Source organism: Macrobrachium nipponense, chromosome 5 (genome assembly GCF_015104395.2).
Source record: "Macrobrachium nipponense isolate FS-2020 chromosome 5, ASM1510439v2, whole genome shotgun sequence".
Classification (NCBI taxonomy): domain Eukaryota; kingdom Metazoa; phylum Arthropoda; class Malacostraca; order Decapoda; family Palaemonidae; genus Macrobrachium; species Macrobrachium nipponense.
Window position 1 is genome coordinate 49294361 of NC_061107.1, and position 19287 is coordinate 49313647.

The 19287-nt window shown below is 43.2% G+C and overlaps 1 protein-coding gene across 1 annotated transcript in view; it reads left to right on the forward strand.

The window, feature by feature from the left end:
* Nucleotides 1–19287, forward strand: part of LOC135215288 (uncharacterized) — a 374690-nt gene that overhangs the window by 322974 nt on the left and 32429 nt on the right. The window contains exon 21 of the mRNA XM_064249832.1: nucleotides 18264–18450. Coding sequence (XP_064105902.1) covers nucleotides 18264–18450 — 187 coding nt within the window. The remainder of the gene's footprint in view (nucleotides 1–18263; nucleotides 18451–19287) is intronic.

The window sequence follows — 19287 nt, forward strand, 5'->3', positions numbered from 1 at the left end:
AAGGATCGAGCTGCGTCTCCCGTGAAGGAGTTTGTTAAATCTCCTACACGTGTTTTGGCTAGTCTGCAGTCGCAGATTACGGCTCTGGCTGACTCATTGATGTTCTCGTCGTAGGGAGGACGTCTCGCTCCCGATAAAGAAGTCCAGGCGCTCTTCTCCAGGTTTTCGCTATTTGTCAGTAACCGCCCTCTCTCCAGGATTGGATCGTAGTACGAGGCGCTCTTCAACGGACAGGCACTCTCCTGCGGACATCGTTTCTCCGTCGGACGAGAGGCATGCTTCCCGTAGACGAGCCTCTCCCGACAGGCGCTCGTCTCGAGACAGGATCTCTCCCGCTGGCAGACGCCAGGAGCCTGGTAGGCGTTTTTCTCATGGTAGCCGCTCTCCTTCAGGCTTCCGCTCTCCTGTGACCAGACGCCCTTCGGTAGACAGGCACTCTTCTCCTGTCAGCTGCCCTTCGCTTAGCAGGCACCAAGAGCCTGGTAGGCGCTCTTCTCCTATAAGGCGATCTTCTACCGATTTTCGCTCTCCTCGAGTTAGGCGCCGGGAATCTGTCAGACGCTTCTCTCCTGGTAGGCGCTCGTCGCCAGAGATTCGCTCTCCTCGCAGCAGGCGCCAAGAGCCTGATAAGCGCTTCCCGCATGGCAGGCGCTCTTCGCCAGGCAGCCGCTCTCCTTTAGACAGGCGCCAGGAGCCTGATAGACGCATTTCGCCTAGTAGGCGCTCTTCGCCAGATTTTCGCCCTGCGTTCGTTAGGCGCCAAGAGCCTAGAGTACACCCTCATCCTGACAAGAAGGAGTTTTCAGGCAGAATCTCAAGGGAAGTTATGACTTCCCCGGTTAGATGTCAGAGTTTTTTCAGACGTTCTTCCAAGGATGGACTCTCGGCTGAGGACAAGACAGCCTATCATCGTAAGGATCGTGAAGGATCTTCGGCGGAAGAAGAACAGGATCCCTCGGAAAAAGAAATTCCTAAAGATTCCTCCGTTTCCTCATACAAGCGTTTGACGGACCTGTTGCTTCAGGAATTCGGAGACGCCCTTTCTCCTGTCGCCCCGCCCTCGCCTCTATCGTTATTTTCGACCTCGAAAACTTCAAAGGTTTCATCCTGTGTCAGGATGAAGCCTGCAATCTCTATGAAGAAGGCGCTTAGAGGTTTTGGTGAGTGGCTTCTTTCGAAGGAAGAGAAAGGGAAGACGGTGTTCTCTTTCCCTCCTTCTAAGCTAACTGGAAAGCTAGGATTCTGGTATGAATCGGGAGAACCCTTGGGCCTTGTTCTTCCCTCCTCGGCAGACTCGGACTTCTCTTCACTGGTGGATTCCTCTTGACGCTCTGCCCTCATGGCTGCTAAGACGACATGGGGGATGAATGAGCTTGACCACCTGTTGAAGGGAATGTTCCGAGTCCTGGAGGTATTTAACTTCCTAGACTGGTCTTTGGGCGTTTTGGCCAAGAAGACGCAGACCCCGGATTCCATTTCACCTGAGGATCTTATCAGTGTTCTCACGTGTATGGATAAGGCAGTGAGAGATGGATCGAGTGAAGTAGCTTCCCTTTTCGGAGCGAGAGTAATCAAGAAAAGATCTGTTTACTGTTCGTTCCTGACGAAATCAGTATCTCATGCTCAGAGAGCCTCTCTCCTGTATTCTCAGCTCTCTCCTAAACTCTTCCCTAAGAAGATCATTCAGGATGTTTCTTGTGCCCTTTCAGCTAAGGCTACACAGGACATGCTAGCCCAGTCTACCAGGAAGCCTCACACTTCTTTCCAGGCTAAAACCAAGAGAGAGACTCCAGTTAGGCAGGAGCCCTTTCGAGGAGTCCCTCCTGCCAGAGCTTCTTCCTCTGGAGGATCTAGACCCGCTAAACGAGGGAAGACCTTCTCTAGATCCATCAGAGGGAAGAAGTAGTATTCAAGTTCTCCAGACATCAGTGGGTGCCAGACTACTGAAGTTTGCCGACGTCTGGGCCCAGAAAGGGGCGGACAACTGGTCACTCTCGATTGTCCGCAAAGGCTACCTCATTCCCTTCTTATCAAGACCTCCGTTGACGACGACTCCGAGGGAGTTGGTAGCCAAGTACAAGGACCCCATCATGAATCAAGCCCTCTCTCTAGCAGTAGATCTTATGCTGGAGAAGGAGGTGATAGAACTAGTGAAAGATCCTCATTCTGCGGGTTTTTACAACAGACTGTTCCTAGTTCCCAAGAGCTCAGGAGGATGGAGACCGGTTCTGGATGTAAGCGCCCTGAATGTCTTCGTAGAAAAAAGGAAGTTCGCCATGGAGACAACTTCTTCAGTGTTGGCGGCTCTTCGTCCAGGGGACTGGATGGTGTCCCTAGATCTTCAGGACGCTTACTTCCATGTGCCTATCCATCCTTCTTCACGGAAGTTTCTGAGATTCATGATGGGAGGGAAGATCTTCCAATTCAACGCCTTGTGCTTCGGCCTTTCGACAGCCCCTCAAGTTTTCACGGGTTTAATGAAGAATGTAGCGCAGTGGCTACATTTGGAGGGAGTGAGGCTGTCTCTCTATCTAGACGATTGGCTGATCAGAGCAAGCTCACAAGAACGATGTCTGGAGGACCTACAAAAGACACTTACTTTAGCAAGTTCGTTGGGGCTTCTGGTGAACTTCCAGAAGTCACAATTAATCCCCAGTCAAGAGCTGATATATCTGGGGATTCGGATGGTTTCTCCGGATTTTCGGGCATATCCGTCACCAGAGAGGATTGCTCGTTGCCGAGAGAAACTAACGACCTTCCTAGAGAAAGATGCATGCACAGCGAGGGAGTGGATGAGTCTGTTGGGGGGACTCTCCTCGCTGGAGCAATTCGTTTCTCTAGGAAGGTTGCATCTCAGACCTCTCCAATTCTTCCTTTACCGGAATTGGAGGGGTCTCTCTCTAGATCTGGAATTCTCCTTCATGATATCAAAAGGAATCAAGAAGGACCTTCTGTGGTGGGCAGACCCTCTCCGATTTGCAGAAGGTCTGTCTCTGTACATGCCAAACCCGAACCAAGTATTGTTTTCCGACGCATCGGAGACGGGTTGGGGTGCGACCCTAGGGTCAAGAGAAGTGTCAGGCACCTGGGAGGGGGAACAGGTGTCCTGGCACATCAACAACAAAGAGTTGATGGCAGTGTGGTTGGCGTTAAAAGCCTTCGAGCCCCACGTCCGAAATGCTATAGTTCAGGTCAACTCGGACAACACCACAGCCTTGGCTTACATAAGAAAGCAGGGGGGGGGACACACTCCTTCTCCCTGTACGAAACAGCAAAGGACTTCCTGTTGTGGTCTCAGGCAAGGAAGATCGTTCTCCTCACCAGGTTCGTACAGGGAGAAAGGAATGTCAGGGCCGATCTCCTGAGCAGGAGGAATCAAGTGCTCCCCTCGGAGTGGACTCTGCACTCAGAAGTTTGCCAAGACCTGTGGAGGTTATGGGGCAGACCTCATATCGACCTATTTGCGACAGCAAAGAACAAAAGGATAGACCTCTACTGCTCCCCGATCTCAGACCCAGGAGCAGTGTCAGTGGATGCTTTCCTTCTAGACTGGAGAGGTCTGGATGTCTATGCCTTTCCTCCATTCAAGATTCTGAGTCAAACACTCAGAAAGTTTGCGGCCTCAGAAGCGACGAGAATGACGCTGGTAGCTCCATTCTGGCCGGCCCAAGATTGGTTCACAGAGGTACTGGAATGGCTGGTGGACTTTCCAAGAGCTCTTCCACAAAGAGTAGATCTGCTCAGACAACCCCACTTCGACAGGTATCACAAAAACCTCCCCGCTCTCAATCTGACTGGCTTTCGACTGTCAAAAGTCTTGTCAGAGCGAAGGGGTTTTCAGCTAAGGCAGCGAAGGCTATCGCCTCAGCTAGAAGGCCCTCTACCCTTAGAGTCTACCAGTCGAAGTGGGACGTCTTTTGCCGTTGGTGCAGAAACCAGAAGCTTTCCTCTTCCAGTACCTCTGTGACCCAAATCTCAGATTTCCTGGTTTTTCTCAGTGAAAAATGCGGTCTTGCTGTTTCAACCATCAAAGGATATCGGAGCATGTTAGCAGCTGTGTTTAGGCACAGGAACCTAGATATCTCCAACAACAAAGATCTACATGATCTGCTAAGATCTTTCGAAACTTGCAAGAAACCCTCGACTGAAATTCCGAGCTGGAATCTGGATGTGGTTCTTCGTTTCCTGAGGTCCTCGAAGTTTGAACCACCCCAGTCATCTTCTTTCAAGGATCTTACGAAGAAGGCTCTGTTTCTTTTGGCTTTAGCATCTGCCAAGAGAGTTAGCGAGCTTCATGCTCTAGAAGGAAGGGTAGGTTTCAAAGGAGATCCCGTGATTTGTTCCTTCCTTCCTTCTTTTCTAGCTAAGAACGAGAACCCCTCAAATCCTTGGCCAAGGAGTTTTGAGGTTCCAGGCTTAGCTCCCCTGGTAGGGGAAGAGCCGGAAAGAACTCTTTGCCCTGTGAGGAATTTAAGATACTACCTCCAGCGGAAGAAGTCTCTTAAGGGCATTAAGGACAGACTTTGGTGCTCTGTAAAGGATCCCAGTAGACCATTGTCTAAAAATGCTTTGTCCTTCTTTATTAGAAGCCTCATGAAGGAAGCACATTTGAGGATCAGTTAAAGCTTTTGAAAGTCAAGGCTCACGAGGTAAGAGCCATTGCTACGTCCTTGGCTTTCAACAAGAATATGTCACTCCAGAATCTGATGAAAGCAACATTCTGGAGATGCAATTCAGTATTCACGAACCACTACCTAGAGACGTCAAGATTACTTACGATAAGTGCTTCGCGTTAGGCCCGTACGTATCGGCGGATTCGGTGCTGGGGCAGGGAGCTGAAGCATATCCTTTGTAAAAAATTTTTCCCTTATTGTTTGTTTTGTGTTTTTATGGTGGTTTGAAAGAGGATGCGGGTAGGCATCTCTTTCTATTCGTATTGCTAACATTAGAATGGTTAGGTGATCTGTTTGTGCTAGAGCTCCCTGCATTGGTAGTGGTCAGGCTCTGTCATTTAAGAGGGCGAATCCCCATTGACATGATCCGACTTGGATTCTACTGAGTAAGCGGATATCAAATCCCTTCGGTAGACCCAAAGAGTCTTTTCAGCTGTAGGTCACGCCCTCGCTGTAGCTCTTCAGGCTTTGCAGACTAATAGACAGTACCTATGAAGTCTTCAGCCTTATCAGGTAAGAACCAAGGTTTGTTAGTATCCTACAACAGATGTTGTTTCCCCTTTTTCCTTGTTAGCTCTGTCTCTTTCCCTCCACCAAGGGTGTCAATCAGCTAAGTATATATCTGGCAGGAAAGTTCATGTACAAAAATTATATTGTTATTTTACAATAAAGTTTTGTACATACTTACCTGGCAGATATATACGATTGATGGCCCTCCCAGCCTCCCCTCAGGAGACAGGTGGAAGAGAAAATATGACTGGAAAGGGGGATTGGTTCATACACCTGCCACCCAGCGGCGGGTGGGGTAGATCACCTGACCTACCTATCGTGTTTGCCGCGAGTTTTGAATTCTGTCGTGACGTCAGAGATGTAAGCTAAGTATATATCTGCCAGGTAAGTATGTACAAAACTTTATTGTAAAATAACAATATCATTTTTCCCCAGCTCCCACCTCTCCACATACGTAGCTCACTTTTCGAGCTGCTAATGACTATTATCATGCATCGGCAACAAGAATATAACCCCAGTAAACGTATGGCATCAGACACAACCGAGATAAAATTAATAGAGAAACATTTTAATCAAAACTTCAGGTCAGGAAAGAACACATTGTACATACAGGCAGTCCCCGGGTTACGACGGGGGTTCCGTTCTTAAGACGCGTCGTAACCCGAAAATCATCGTAAGCCGGAACGACGTTGTTGAAAACATGTCCATAGGGAAAATTTCACTAATTTGCAATTTTTCTAAGGGCCGTATCTCTAAAATTATCACTAATGTACTTTTTTCATGTGCAACACTGTGTATTCACAAATTACTGTATATTTTCATTAAAATACAAGAGAGAGAGAGAGAGAGAGAGAGAGAGAGAGAGAGAGAGAGAGAGAGAGAGAGAGAGAGAGAGAGATTACATAAAACCAAGTAGGGAAATTGATACAGAAAAAGATGAAGGGAAGAATTTTCTTTTGAAGTTAGTTATCGTATTATTACTACTTCTATTATTATTATTATTATTATTATTATTATTTAAAATATATAAACACGTGCATCTACCATAAAAATTCTCTCATCTCAGTGAGAAAGAGGAATTATCCTTACAAGTGAAATGGAAAGGTAATTTTCATCTCTTTAAAATACGACCATTATGAATTTTGTAATTAAAGAAGTATTTATTATTATTATTATTATTATTATTATTATTATTATTATTATTATTATTATTATATTATTAAATAACTGAAAATTATCAATAAACATTTTACATACTAGTACCATAAAAATTCTTTCATCTCAGTAAAAGAGAGAGAGAGAGTGTTTATCTCTCTCTGTTCTCTCAAAAAATACTTATACACTTCCAGCGAAAGAGAGGGAGGGAGTTACCACTATGACACATTATCATCTTGTGTGGCAAAAGAGAGAGAGAGAGAGAGAGAGAGAGGAGAGAGAGAGAGAGAGAGAGAGAGAGAGAGTTAACCTTAATTAAAAGTGACATGGATAGATTATAGTACGTATTGTATTTCTTTAAAATACTATCACATATGAATTTTGTAATTACAGTTATTATTATTATTATTATTATTATTATTATTATTATTATATTATTATTATTATTATTATTATTTGAAAGTATTAAAAACAAATAGTACAAGTACATAAAAAATCTCGAGTCTCAGTAAATGAGAGAGAGAGAGAGAGAGAGAGAGAGAGAGAGAGAGAGAGAGAGAGAGAGAGAGAGAGAGAGAGAGAGAGGAAAATGTCATGAACACCTGATTGCAACACTGCAGCTCTTCCCCCTCCTGGCTGTCACAGAACTTGATATATCTTGACAGTTTTAGTACCTGGATCTTGAGAAAGGTTACTGGAAGAAGACTGGTATTTCCTTCATTCTTCCATAATTTTTTAAATATAAGCTAAAATCTTACTAATTCACTATGGTATTTTCTTTAATGAATTGATATTATTGCTGTATAAATTAATATTAATATTTGAAAATAGTAAATCATTTATTTATCATACAAAAAAACATACATCTTTGAGAGAGAGAGAGAGAGAGAGAGAGAGAGAGAGAGAGAGAGAGAGAGAGAGAGAGAGAGAGAGAGAGAGAGAATTATTATTTTTATTATGTGATATCATTTCAACTTATTAAACTTACTAATACAGTATTAATCAAAATTAATATTTGAAAATTAGTAAATCAATTTTGTATTGAATAAATGTATTTAGTCATGAAAATAAACATCAAAATACACTAATTAGTGATTATTTTCGTTGGAAAATACAAAGAGAGAGAGAGAGAGAGAGAGAAACTGTGCTAAACTATAAAGGATTCTTATCATAGTATGCTTATTTTAAAAGTGTCGTTAACTCGGAGCGTCGGAAGCGTCGGCGTCGTAACTTCAGAACAAGCGTCGTAACCCAGGGCGGATTTTTCAATGAATATTTAAGAAAAAGCGTCGTAACCTCGGAACGTCGTAAGCCGGACCCGTCGTAACCTGGGGACCGCCTGTACTGTTGTTTTCATGCCGATTAAAGATAAGTAACGTAACGGTAAAGCGCGTACTACGATGAAATCAAATGAAAAAAGTGGAGGGAATCATGTAATATTTTTACATAATAAACATGCCCACAAAGCAATCTAGTAATGAAAAAAATAATTAGTTCACGAGACGTATTCAATTCATATTTCGACTTGAAAGCATGTATGATGACAAATTGCCTTTTCTCATATAAGTAAAGTACCTATATATTTTATGCTAACTAGAAGCAAGACAATTCGCTCCAAATTGAGTTAAATATGGTGAAATAAACTATTTGCCATCAGCTGATCTCCAAACCAAAACAATGACTGCTTTGTTAGTATTTTATGATACAATAATATGAGATTACATACAAAATTATTGGATACAGTCATGTATAACTTTTTAAAAGATTCACGGGAAAGATGCATATTCATTATGAGTTTTATTTCATAAATATATATAGCCAACAGCAGCCTGACATCACTCAATTATGCCGAATTTGGTCCGAATCTGATTCCTGTTTCGTGTCCAATTTTTTCTCTAATGGTATATCATAGTCAGACTGCATTGAACCTCCAGAATTGGCTTATATTAATAAATTACTAAATTAGATTGTATATGTACAGGCAGTCCCTGGGTTACGACGGGTTGGGCTTACGACGTTCTGAGGTTAAGGTGCTTTTCAATTACAGTGGTCCCCCCGTATTCGCGGGGGATGCGTACCAGACCCACCCCCCCCCCCCGTGAATAGTTAGAACCCGCGAATGTTTGGAACCCCTATAAAAACACTAAAAACAGCCTATTTTATTAGTTAAAACTCAAGAAAAACCACTGAAAATGTTCATACTTGGTTTTTTTAATAGTTTTATGAAAAAAAGTGCATTTTATAATGAAATTGATCAAAAAAAACCAGGAATAAGTGGATATTTCTCATAGAAAAATACCGCGAATGCGCGAATTTTCCGCGAATAATGCAGGGAAACGTTCCTGAGAGAAATCCGCGAATGTGTGAGTCCGCGAATCTGGAGAACGCGAATACGGGGGGCCCACTGTATATTTATCAGAAATTATTTCCAGGGTTACGACGCATGTTCCAGGGTTACGACGCCTACAACACTGATCTGGTGGATGAAATATGACACTAAAAATGCAAAATAATCAATATTTGAAGGTTTTTTTTTTTATGAAAATGCAATAAGAATGCAGTTTACATAGTTTTCAATGCACCCGAAGCATTAAAAGTAAGGTTTTCTTAGGATTTTTTTACAATGTCCCGTCTTAACTCGGGGACTGCCTGTAGTATACAGTTTACTGTATGCTAGGCTACTGCATTCGTATGCATACGATATATATACTATGATATCATCATCACTGTATACGCGAGGTTAACTTGTTAATGTTATTCAATTTCTCTTTGTACTAAATTATCATAAGCCAATGTGCATTGAACCTAGAGAATTAGCTGAAATTAATAGTTACTATGCCATATATGTATAAAGTATACTGTGTAGTGTAGGCTAGGCTACCCTATATGTAAAGATTGTACTGATTACCCTATTGTAGGCTAGGCTAGTATAATATTCTTACAGTAAATTAACATGGGCCGACTTACATCCAAAATATCTTGCAACAGGTTGGTTGTAACCAATTGCGGTCGTAAGTTGACAACTAGCTGTACTATGTATGTGACTAATTTTCTTGCATAAAGATATGTGGAAAATAGTGAAAAGATAGTGGTTACTGAAATTAATCAAACTGTAAGACTTGCAGACCTTTCAGATAGAAAAAAAAACAAATGAAGAACCCATAATTTCTGGGCTCGACCTGTGTCGCCCAGTGAAATGTCCCTTATAGCACTCATATCTTCTCCCACTGATTCCAATCTATGGACATGGCATCTATGGCATAAGCCAGAGGGTCTAGGTTGGGGGCCACATAGCAAGGGAGCTTGTGGTTCACTTGAGATACGAATAGATCTACTTGGAGACCCGGAACACTCCGGCATATCCACTGGAATGACTTGTTGTCCAGGGACCACTCTGATTCTAGAGGAACTGATCGAGACAGGGCATCTGCTATCACGTTCCTTACTCCCGCTAAATGGGTGGAGGATAGGTGCCATTTGTGCTTGGTTACTAGAGAGAAAATGGCTATCATGACATGGTTGACATGTTTTGATTAGGATCCTCCCCTGTTGATGCAGTGCACTACCACTGCACTGTCCAAGACCAGCTTTATATGAGAGTTCTTTGCTGGAAGAAGCCTCTTCAGGGTAAGAAATACTGCCATGGCTTCCAATACGTTTATGTGAAGCTGGCGGAACTGAGGTGACCATATTCCCTGAACCTTCTTGAACTGGGAATATCCCCCCCAACCGCTTAGCGAGGCGTCTGTGTGGATAACCAACGCCGGAGGGGGATATTGAAGAGGAACTGACTTGGACAGGTTCTTTGTCTCCGCCCATGGACGGAGACGATTGCATAGAATCTGCGGGATTACTGACAACTTGTCTCGAGATTTGACATTTGCTCTTGAGCGCCAAACTCGATTTATGTCTTTCAGTTTCGCTTTTAACAGAACATCTGTTACTGATGCAAACTGGAGTGAACCTAGGATCCTTTCCTGGTTTCTCCTTGACGCTCGTTTGCACTTGAGGAATTGCCTTACTGACTTTGCTATTTCTTTTCTTTTGACCACAGGAATTGACAGATTGTGGGAGGTCAAGTCCCATTGAATGCCGAGCCATTGAAAACGAGACTCCGGAGTGAGTCTGGACTTTGTCCTGTTTATTTGGAACCCCAGATGTTCCAGAAATTGGATTACTTTGTTTGTGGCTCTGAGGCATTCCTCGACGGTTGGTGCCCAAATCAGCCAACCGTCGAGGTACGCTACTACCATTATCCCTTGTGATCTCAGTTGTTGCACTACTACTTCCGCTATTTTCGTGAATATCCTGGGGGCTACGTTCAGCCCGAAGGGCATCACTTTGAAAGAGAGTGCCTGGTCTCCCAACCTGAAGCCTAGGTATGCCGGAAGTGTCTCGCTACTGGGATATGATAGTATGCGTCTGTAAGATTGATAGAGGTGGTGACAGCCCCACGGGGAAGTAAGGTCCGCACCTGCGAGATGGTCAGCATTTTGAACTTGTCGCAATGAATGATTAAGTTTAGCCGGGACAAGTCTAAGATTATTCTTCTTTTTGATGAGCCTTTCTTTGGCACGCTGAATAAGCGTCCTTGAAACTTTAAATGCTTGACTCTTGACACTACTCCTTTCTGAAGGAGCTCTTTCGCATAATCTGTCAATTCCTTTGTTGGTAGTTGAAGGAATGATTTGGATGGAGGAGGACCCTTGAGCAACTCCATCCCAGCCCTTTGGACACAATGCTCTGTGCCCAATTGCTGAACCCCCACCTGTGACGGAAGAGGAACAGCCTCCCTCCTACCTGAGGGTTCTCACTGCTGTTGTGCAGGGCGTGCTCTGCGCCCTCCACAGAAGTGCTTCCCCCTGTTGGTTGCCCTTCCGCCACCACTCTGGCAAAAGGAACCCCTAGCCCTGCTTCCCCTTGTGAACCTGTTGAAGGTTTGGCTCTCAAAAAGAGGATTGAAAGCTGGGGAAACCGCATAGGAGGTCGAGGGTTGGCTTTGTGGAGCCAACAAGAGGATGGGCTGATTTTGCCCCTTTGCAATTGTCGGTTGTGCGGGTTGTGAGACTGGAACTGCTTGCACAAAGTGTTGCTGCTGCTGCTTTTGATAGGGCTGAAACCTCTTGGTCTTTTTTAGCTTCTTAGCACTAGCAGGAGGATTCTCCAGTTTCCTCTTGGTAGAAAGACCCCATCGAGCTCTTAGACTTTGGTTAAGCCTAGTTGCTTCATGCTATACCTCGCTCACAGCTGATTCTGGGAAGAGGTCAGCCCCCCAGATGTTAGAGGAAAGCAGCTTGTTTGGCTCATGCCGAATTGTAGCCTCTTGCAGGACATGCTTCCTACAGTTTCTTCTAGCTACCACAAACGCGTACAGATCAGCCTGTACCGTTTGTGTCTGAGACTTAGCTAGGAGCTTAAATAAGGGCTCCGTACCGTAGGTCAATGCAGCAACCTCTGTCATTACCAGCGAATTTAGGGTCCTGCCTAACCTTGTCCTCGCCTCAAATTCGGCTTGGATAAGGTTATCCGGAAGCCTAGGGAGCCTCTCACCGAACTGATCCATAGCACAGTCCGGTTTGAGTTTTCCTACCGTGAACGTAGCTGGTAGGTCTTCCCAGAGTTCCCCAAAAGCTGGAAAGAAAGGGGACGTCGGGTCTGATTCCTTAAGCTGAGGAAGGGGTTCATCCTTCATGGCAGCTTGCAAGGTGATCTCCGCTATCTTTGTTGTGAAGGGGAGTGGTGCCTCCTCCTCCGTAGCAAAGATCGTGAAAGGACTTAAATGCCTGGAGTTTGGTATTAGTGCAGTCCCAATCCTCCAGGCAACGTACCCACTCCCTTTGAGCCTGATCCCGACTGTACAAAACAGTCTCCTTAGGGATCTTGTCTTCCCTATTCAAGGCTGCCTCCGTTAGCCTAGCATATCCCATGAAAGGAGGTTGTAGGCCGGCGGGATGGAACTCGAAGTCCTCAATACGACGAGTTCCATAGTCCGGGATGGAGATCATGCCATCCTTGGAGGGAGCAAAGGCTGCCACCCTCCAAGGATTGCTCATAGAGAAGGCGGGAAGGGTGTTGTAGTCAGGCAACGTGGCAACTCTGGCGCCTGCTACAGGGAGAACGGCTTGAGGTGCTTGGCTCAGCCCTGCCAGCCAATTCTCCTGGTCCGTCAGACGCTCAGAAATACATATTCTGAATCGACTGGCCGGACTGAGTCAAAGTGGTGGAGATCTGAGAAAACATTTGGTCGAATCTTGTGTTCATTAAAGTTCCGACCATGTCTCCTACCTGCTCCATGACCCCTGCTGTAAAAGCTACGGGATCAAAGGGACCAGCAGGACTGGCCCCGGCAGGGGTCACCGGAGGAGCTCCGGCAGAGGGAGAAGGTACTGGCTCGGCAGGAGCACGGGCCTTCTCTTTAGAGGATTTACCTCTCGACCCTTTTGAGTGCGAAGATGAGGCCTTCGCCTTCTCTGCTCCGGGATGGTGAGCCGGAGACTTACGAGAGGATGAAGACGACGACGTCCTCTGCTCTCTTTGTCCCTTGACTTTGGGGACTACTGAGGCAGTAGGCGTCCTATCGGGGATCTCTGATCCCGTGAAGCCTTGGAAAGAAGATGAAGAAGGGACAGGAGAAGATGATCCAGTAGCGTCCAAGGGAAGCCCTTGGGCGCCTAACAATCCTACCTCAACCAATAACTCACCTCCACCGACCGTCATTGGCTCAATATTAAAGTCTAGAGTCGCGACGTCCGCCGCGATGTCTTGGCCTCCTCCCTCCATCAGGGCCTGCTCCACCTGTTGCTGTATAGTGGCAATCGTCGGAGCTGCTGCAGCTGGGTCGACATACCCAGTCGACTTGCCGCCTGGGAAGATCTGGACAGCCAACTTCTTATCCAGGATGTAGGGCTGCCCCTTCGGCGCGTTTCTGCCGAAGCCACCTACCCAGGCCTTAAGGGTAGCCGACGCGGCATCCTTAACAGCGGCAGCCTGAAAGAGAGGGTCATTGTAATCCTTACAACGAAGCCCCAAGGACGAATCATTAACGTTTGACACGTATGTCATATATCATTATAACTCAAATCTTGTGATAGTATATACCAGGAAAGATAAAACGTTACTCCGGTATATACTTACTCCGTCCGAAAACTGTTCCACCAACTCAAAGCAGATGGAGCAGGCTTTGTGGTGCCAGACGATCAGGCCTTGATGGCGGATAGCACAGGGAGCATGAGTCCTGCAGACATCATGCCCGCAGGGGTCTCGGAGGACGGCGTTGCACCCGGCCTCCTGACAGTTAGTAGCCTGTAAGGGGACAGATACATAAGTATCAACGTTATACACTAACAGGACCCGTTATTATGCTCCGTTGCATGCCGGAGTAGAATAAAATTTTTGGGCATAACCCCCCCTGTAATCCGTGTGGAAGAAGGTCCACGGGACCCTGTAACTGGTTAAAAAGCCCCCGGTGTACACCGGAGAGGATTAATTATACCAGCTACGTTTCATACACCCATAATTGAGTTTCAAGGAGGAGTACACCACGCCGGAGAACGAGAGAGGATTACACATAATTTAAAACTAAATAAATTAAATAGTTTGGAGCGAGTAGCTCCATTGTAAAAGCCCCTCCGGCAACCGCCGGGGCGCTCGGATAGCAAGGGGGCGCTCCGTCAGCAGACGAAGGGACTAGATACATAACATGGAAAGCATGTAAAACCAACTAATACCTCTTCCCCTATGATAGCTGGCAGAGCCAGCTACCCCTCCGCCAACCGCCGGAGTGCCCGGATAGCAAGCGGGCGCTCCGTCAGGCAACGAAGGGATATGTATCCAAGAGGAAAGGAGGGGGGGAAGAGGAATTGTAGCACAGGTAATGCCAGAGAAGAACCGATGCAAACAGAGGGGGGTTGGCCAACCCCTCCCCTGAACACACCGGAGTCCCCCCGGAGCTCAGAGAACAAGTGCAAGGTCACAGTACTCCCTGCTGTCCAAAACTCCCGTGACCCCCCTAACAGGGGGGAGAGGGGAGAAGAGCTCAGATGGTTGCTATAGCGACCGTAAGCAAGCCAGGACAGACCCCCCCCTCCACAAGGGAGGGGGGGAAGGAGACTGGGACTAGGGCGATCAGTGGCTCGATGTGAACGCAAGTGGACCAAGAGGTGAATGCAGCAAAACAGCCTAGGTCGAGCGACCACGTGAGCTCGAGAGGACCAAAAGGCGATAATGCAACCAAACTGATTGTCAATGGACCAAGAGGTGATAATGCAACAAAACCGCCTAGGCTAAACTGATCGCCCTAACATGCAAACCCCTAAAATATAAATACATCGTAAACAGAGAGAAGGAAATCATGAGTGAGAGAGAAAGGAAACGTCCAGGAGAAGTAGGCTAGTTCCCCTCAGGAAAACAAGCCGACTACTCAAAAGCTAGCCTTAGCCGACACAAATGGAGGGCAACAGCCAGGATGCTGGACTGGAAGACGTAAAAAGTAATCACTCAGAAGCCTAAACACCTAGACAAGGAGACATGCATGCATGAACACTAATCTAGGTTATAGGCAATGGATTTTCGAATAATACGATGTAAAATAATAAAAGGTAATAATCGGGAACTTGTGTAGCACGTGAAATGAACCATAATTAAAGGTAAAATACACTGGATAGATACCACGGTATGGGGAACCGAGGAATCTAACCGAACATGGGGCGAGCCGGCTGGCCGCCATGCGCCAGGCCAGGAGACTATTATTGAACCTAAAAAATGGTAAAAATAGCTCCTGGCTGACAAAAAACTAGTGTAAAACCTTTCGGGGTACTTAACTTGGCTGCGGCGACAGCTGCAAGTTCCATGGTAAAAATAATCCAAAGGAAAAGAGCACAAAACACACAGAGGAAAAATGGCATGTGCTACCAAGTTCGCTAACGAAAAAGGATGGCCACCAGAGGCGCTGCAGTCGGCGTGCTGAGTAGCGTAGTAGTAGTAGTTGCTGACTCCGACTGTGTATCAGCTCTTTCAGGAGGGGGATTCTGATGAAGGAGAATTCTAAATGACAAGAGGTTCGTGGTAGTGGTCTCACTCGCCCCAGAAACCATACCGACACCCTCTTTTATATTTAGGGTGAGCGAGTCAGTTATTCTGACATCCTCCTGAATTTATTTTTTCTCTGGTATAATGTTAGTATCATTTACCTAGAAATAATGAACTTAAGGATTATTTCACGAAGTGACACGAACTGAGCCCAGAAATGTATTTTTTCATCTTTTTAAAAGTTAAAATTAATATTTTTATCTTTATTGAATTGAAAAGGTAACAAATTATTTACCCATCAATGATTTATTGTGCAGTCAGCAAAATTAGAATTAGCAGTGTTTCATAAGTTTTTCATTCACATGCTTGATGCACGATTCATGCCTTATTAATCTATTTCTCTTTTCAAAGATGGAAGAAATCTTATGTAATGACGTTAAAAACAGTAACTGATATCTTTAGAACATCATGTTATGTTATTGTGTAAAACTATTTTCCATATAGCAAAATTGACGTGAACAAAACTAAGTGATAAAAAACGTCATTTCACAATCACTGATGTACATTACTAAGTAGATAGGAGACACTTATCACTAGTAGTATCGCATAAACGTAGACCTTATGTTATCATTTCAATATTAAGTTGAAGGTAATTGAACGATTCCATTTGTTTAATTTTGCAGAAAACATTTGAAACTCACAAAATACTATAAAAAAATATCACCTAACAATGTGAACCATGCAACCTCACTCTGTTGTTTTCAATATCGGTGTGTGGGAATTGAATGTCAATGTGTCATTTATCAGTCAAAGAAACATCTGCTCAGCAAGAGGGAAAGAATATTTTTACTGCATTTGGTGCAAGTTCTTGTTAAGAGACATATCAAGAAAGCTTGATATATAGAAGAGAATCATACATAGGGCCTAGAAGTGGAACTCCTCGAAGCACCACAAGGGAGCAAGACAATATACAGTAGTGTAAATGTTGCTGAATAACATTCATGTGTGAATGTTGAAATCTAGCACCTCATCATGATATTGTTGAACCAGGAATCATGACTAGGGAAATGCCTGATGAATACTTTAGATTGAGAGGGAGATTTTTAAAAATGCCCTTGAAATCTTTGATAGGTGTTAAAAATAGACTCAAAACCTTCGATAGGTATCTAATGAAGAAGTTTAATGAATAAGCAGGCATACCATTGATGGGTGGGGGATTCAGTTAGGCTTACTTTTCTTTTTTCTTTTTTTATCGGTATCCAGTTAATACCACTGATAGGGAGGGAAACAGATTCAATGAAGCATGCATTTTTTTTCTTGAAAACCTAAATAATAGGTTTTACTGTGAGATACTTGATTCACATCGGCATAATCCCTCTATCCTCCTGTATGGCACCGCCGCTCCCCTAGATCTCAGCCTACTCTGACTTCTCAATACCAATTTCATCACATGAAAGCAGCGCCAATGATAACAATCATTTTAAAATTCCCCTCACCGACAAATATAGCCTTAAATAGTATATGTTTACAGAACATTTTCTGCTCAGAATTACTTTATCTTTCATTCCCCAAAATATTTGCATAAATTCATGTTACACCCTTTATGATTGTTGCAGCTGTCAAAGAACAACCCCCGATTACAGCAGTAGGTTTTTATTGTAAAATTATTTTAAATAGACGTAAATGAGAAAGTCACCTTTCATATTTCCTATCCTTTCAGCTACTTAATCAATTTCTGTATAGAAGAAATGAATAACTAAAGAAGGATTAACCCAAGAAAGTTTTTATGAAAGTAAGCCTTTCTTAATGTATTCACCAGCTTTGACTCCCACAGCTTTCCAATGTGTCTAGATGAAATGGAATGTTATGCAAGGAATTAGGCAAAAAAAAATGTATTAGTCTGATTGTTTATGATTGCTTTTTGACATGCAATAGCCATGTTTAAGTAAATTATGTTAAGCAATAATGAAAAGAATAAGAAAAAAAGGAGAAAATGGCCAATAAAAATGAATATCAGGAATAATGAAATAAAGCAGATTATTATAAGAATTTCATTTTAGACATTCATTCACATTACATAACCGAGAGAGTATACTGCTGAAAATAGACCTTGGATTATTTCATGTAAAATTGGATGTCAAATTTAAGACTACTAAAGGTCATGCAAATTATTTTACTGATCAAAGAACATTGATGGGCTTATGTATTATGTATCGGCTGTGGGTGACAAACCGACGATACCCCAGTACTGTACGATATGTTGGGTCAAGACTCAGGCGGCAGCACAGCCAACTTCCAAACACTTATGTTCTTGCTGTCACGAAGCATTAGTTGAGAATAAAATTAGAATTCCTGGACTTGTGGATACATATCTTCCATACTTTGGAAAATAATTACTATCTTTGATTGCGTTGAATAAATTTGTTTCATTCCAATTTTCCAATTTAATTTATTTCAAGTATAACATCTTTGAAAGGAAATAATCTGGCACCTGCATATGGCAGTATTTCCATAACGAACAATGAATTAAGAAACTACGCCAATTGCGCGTTGGCCATGTGTACACGTACTTTGTTAGGATTTTATGGAGTTGCTTGCAGATGTTTAAATGTGTTTAGGCTGTTTCTTAAATTTTTTTTACTTAAGTATTGTGTCGTTAATGCTATGTGAGCGCAATGGTAATTTATGGATAATTTTAATATAAGTAAAGGTTCACAAATTTATATGATGGGACCTATTTGAAAGTGCTGCCTTTATGTAAGAACTGATATGCTGGTTATTATGTTGTCAAGTAAACCATGTGTGTTCTTTGCTTATGCATAATTTATGCTTCTCTAGGCAAGTCATCCAAATATATGTTTTTTTTTTTTTTTTTTTTTTTTAATTAAAAAAAACTAGGTTCTTGGAGGTCACATTCAGTGAATGATGAAGTTGAAGAAGAAGTTTTTGAATCTCTCATGGCTGCCTTCAAGGAAAAGAAAAATCTCTTCTGTCACATGGTACCAAGGATTCCTCTCTTGAGCAGCCTGTCATTTGCCATGGATGAACAATACAAGAACCAAGCCTTCAGATTTTCACCAAACCTGTAAGTGTTATGTATAAAATTTGTATAATTTTGAAATTATTATGATACATTTTGGGTTTGTTCTACTCACATCATTATTAATTTGTGAGTAGATCAGTGTTAATTACAAAATAATTTTGTTTTTCTAAATTGTGATTTATTAGGTTAAAGTAATCCTTCAATTACCCAGATTAATAGAGCCAAGCCTGTCCAATAATGGTGAAATCTGTACAAGGACAAGTAAAAAATCAGGGTTTTTTAAAGAGCAACTCTGTACCTTTCCTCTCCTACCTTTTGCAATACTACTTAAATGTAAGCACTCAATAGTTGTAACAAAATATACTTTATAAATATACTCTATTAAAAAATTCAACCCCGTATTTTCTCTTTCATAAATGACACAGTTAGCTTACTTGTGTTTACCCACAGCCTACTCTGGTTTTATGACCATTAATGTATTTTTGTACAGGATTTTTTATTAGTTGTTACCAAATTGTAACGAGATATGAAGTGTGTATGCATGAACTATGATTTAGACTAGTTGTTACACTCACTGTATCTATTTGCATAAGTCCAATAGGCTATTACAGTTGTATGAAGATAAAGGTAATGAAACAGAAATTTTACTTACTGAATCCATTTATGCTGTATTATTCTCATGGTCTGTAGAGGGCACTCCTTAAGATGGACCAATCAATTTCAAAGAATTCTCTTGTTGTTGGTCTCGGCACTGAGAGACTATAGGACTTCAAAACAAGAGGGCTCTTTCATATCTACACTGGCGGCCTGGGTTAAATTCTTATTCTTAATCTGCAGATGTGTTGATCACTATTGTGTCCACCATGCACTCCACGCCAG